A 3,377-nucleotide genomic window follows, 5' to 3' on the forward strand; every position below is an offset into this window, starting at 1 on the left:
CCCCTTCCAAGATGCTGCCTTCAAAGAATCGAACCCTCCACGCTTGGTTTGTGAGCCCACCAATGCAATTGATCCATCAACTCGGATGTGCCCCGGGGGGCAACTGAAATACACTTCTAACTTAAGCATCGGAGCCTGCACGCACAACCCATGGGACTAATCGAGCTAAGTCTGTAGAACACAATAATCCACACTCTACAAGCTGGTTTCAAATTACACGGTCAACAACTTCCAAACAAGCATAAAAATATTCTCCTTTCAATTCATAGAAATTCAATCATGTCCAAGACATAACAGATAAAAATTCTCTCATATTAGAACAAAATAGAGAAACAAAGGGATGAATAAGATCCTGAAACAATCTGAACCAACAAACACCTGAGTTTAAACCACCTTAAACAAATAGATACTCACTCAAATCATCTCAAGAACTTATTTTCCAAGTTCTTGAAGTAACACTCTTTCACATTCATATTATAACTTGGATGCCAAACTTACGGGAATGGCGTATTGAATGGCGACTCATTCAAGAGGGTTGATAATTCATCCACCCAACCACAGTCGAGATTGAAGTCATAATCAGGCAATGGAGGTTGATCGCAATCTTCCAACCCACAAATCGGAAGATCTTGAAAGCCACTGAGAAGGTCATCATCAATTGGGATCCAAGAATCACACCCCAATGGTAGCGATCCAAGTTCCCGATCCATGTCTATTCCTTCTATAAATTGCAGCAGCGATGAAAAATCTTCGTCTGTTAATCCCCAATTAGCCTCGTTCTGCTCAGAAGCATTAACATTATGGACCTTCTGATTATCATCACGCTTGCAACTGAAAGAAGAAGCTGAAGTCAAAGAATCCATTTCTAAAACTGAAGATGGAGACGTCTTTGAAGGCTGTGAAGCAAGTGACCCCATGGTTCCACTTGAATCATTAGAGAGACAAATGACACCATGATTTTGATTACGCTTACTAACCAGATTGGAAACAATCATGGTGCCATTATTTCTGCCATTACAATCTGAACTTTTCTCTGAATGCTCCATGCTATTAGCCTTAGCCAAAGCCTCAAATTCTAGTCTTTTCATTTCATATGCTCTCGATGCTTCTTCAGCGGTATCATACGTACCCAACCAAATCCTTCTCCCTTTATATGGATCACGAATTTCTGCAGCCCATTTGCCCCACTTACGCTGACGAACACCTCTGTATTTCCCCGGAATGGAGCTCGAATTGCACGCATTTATGCCCAAAATCCTTTTCCTCTTGGGGGTTTTCGCAGCATTGTTGCTATCTTGAACTGAAGATTCTGTTTCAGGGGCTTCAGGCTGGCGAAGAGAGTCCGCAATTGGAAAACAAATTTCATGAACAATACGCTTGACCTTCTTCGCACCAACTCTTTCATCTTCTGATGAGTCAGTAGCATCCGGGTCACTGCAGATGATTGTGACTTTCTTCATGGATCTAGTGGGTTCTACTCGGCTACTTAGTTTTTTACCTACAGTTTCTTGATTCACCGGACCTAATCTCCGACGCCCCAGCATCTTTATCTTGCTTTAAGTCACCAATACAACAGAATTATCTTTCCAAAGAAAATCAAGTAAATTGCTTCAAGAAAATTGGGCCTCTAATGAACAAGAAAAAATTTGATAATCGATTTATGTGAAATCCTCCAAAACACTCCACCCCTGAACAAGTCCTGCAAACACAAAACACAAAAAAAATTAGCACAATCAATTTTCATTTCATATCAACTTTCAAAACCCACAAGACCCCAAGAAGATTTAAGGGAGAAATGATACCTTTTAAGCCTCAAACGCATCGAAACAGTTGGAAAGAAAAGGTAAAGACTGTGCTGAAGTGCACCGCAGAAGTATTGTCTCATGCAGATAACAGCGGAAGAAACACGAGAACAGAGCTTCAATTGAGCTCCAACAGCCAAATCAGACCTAGCCGACATAAATCTCTAGCCTCCGAAACTCTCAGGAGGAACCCTTTACTTAAAAAAGGAACAACCAAGCAAAAGGATAAGATACACCTATTCTATTTGTAGATAAATATGTGAAGATATAAAGAACCAGACAAGTAAAACCCTTTGTAGATCAGGAATCTACTATTATGATTTTCCCGTATCCGACAGTATAAAGGTCAATCTATTTATCAAAAATTTGCAGAATTAACTGTGATATTAACTCATATCTCTTTTAGCACTTTCCAATACCACTAGCAAAAAGTAACTGTTACAAAGATCGGTTGTGCGTATATAGAGTGGAAAAAAGTGGACTACGAATTGGCTGTCCAGAATACCAAAAATCTCAAGGAACAGCAAGGGAAAAATCAAACAAATGATAAATACCTGATTTTTCTTTTTCTCTCTTACAGCTGCTTGGAGTCCTTTTATTTCTCAAGCGATCAAGAAATGCGTTAAAGAATGAAGAAGTGCCGCGTGTGTATGTATACATACGCATTTATAGAGCGAGAGCCGAAATAAACGGAATGCAAATGGCGGCTACGGTCAGCAATGGCCAATGGCACGATTGGGAAGTGATTCATTTAGTGGGGAAATTGTAAGACTTGTACCTAATCTATTGTCTGAGTATCATCTTAGTCCGAAACTTTATAAAAGGGAGTTGAGTTAATTGATCTTCAACCTTACACTAAAATGGCACAATTTGGTTTCCAATAATGAGCCCTTGTTTGAGCCCCATTTTGGGGGGGGAGAGAATGAATTTTTGAATAGTGTATTGATGGAAAATGTATGGTTAAAAAATAAGAAAATTTTTTGGATTTGTGTGTAATATTATTTTATTGAGAAATGTGCTGTTGAAATGATGTCAAAACATTGTTTAAGAATATATTTTTTTGGAAAGAATGGGGCTCAAACAAGGGCTGATATTTTTCACAAATTTCAATGATTTTTCGTGAGATGCTTGTGAAAATAAGTCTCATTTCAAATTTCTCTAGCATAACTTAACGATAACATTAAATCTTGAATTAAAAACTAGTTGTGCATTCAACTAGTTTGACATCCCATAAGGTGTCAAAATCGAGGTCATTGATTTAAGCATGTGTTAGACAAATCAATGATAAAATTGTGTGTCACATCATTGAAAGTAAATAAAATCGTCAAAGTAAATGTACATATAGCAAAATTGCTACTAAGCCCTTATTTAAGCACCATTTTTCATCAGAATATATTCTTTAATAGTGATTTGATACCATTTCTATCACACATGTTTCAATAAAATAATATTGCATACAAATTCAAAATTTTTCTTATTTTTTAACTACACATTCTCTATCACAGCACTATTTTAAAATACATTTTTCTAGAAAATTAGAGCTCAAACAACCCTTAAATTAAACTATTTGCACAT

General features: G+C 37.4%; 1 protein-coding gene across 2 annotated transcripts; it reads right to left on the reverse strand.

The window, feature by feature from the left end:
- Positions 1–238: 238 nt before the first annotated feature.
- Positions 239–2,491, reverse strand: LOC111403199 (ethylene-responsive transcription factor ERF118-like). 2 transcript variants are annotated; one of them, XM_023031609.1, is made up of 3 exons: positions 2,357–2,491; positions 1,803–1,994; positions 239–1,699 (listed from the first exon to the last, which is right to left on the reverse strand). In XM_023031609.1, the coding sequence occupies exon 3, from the start codon at positions 1,542–1,544 to the stop codon at positions 495–497; it is 1,050 nt and encodes a 349-aa protein (XP_022887377.1). In that variant the 5' UTR covers positions 1,545–1,699; positions 1,803–1,994; positions 2,357–2,491; the 3' UTR covers positions 239–494. The 2 variants fall into 2 exon arrangements, with proteins under 2 accessions (XP_022887377.1, XP_022887376.1); XM_023031608.1 differs by having other exon boundaries at positions 1,803–1,999.
- Positions 2,492–3,377: the final 886 nt, after the last annotated feature.

Source organism: Olea europaea, chromosome 11 (assembly GCF_002742605.1).
Source record: "Olea europaea var. sylvestris chromosome 11, O_europaea_v1, whole genome shotgun sequence".
In the NCBI taxonomy this organism is placed as follows: Eukaryota; Viridiplantae; Streptophyta; class Magnoliopsida; order Lamiales; family Oleaceae; genus Olea; species Olea europaea.

Excerpts from the sequence above, each read along its gene's own strand:
- LOC111403199 (XM_023031609.1), bottom strand. The coding sequence starts at position 1,544 with ATGCTGGGGCGTCGGAGATTAGGTCCGGTGAATCAAGAAACTGTAGGT.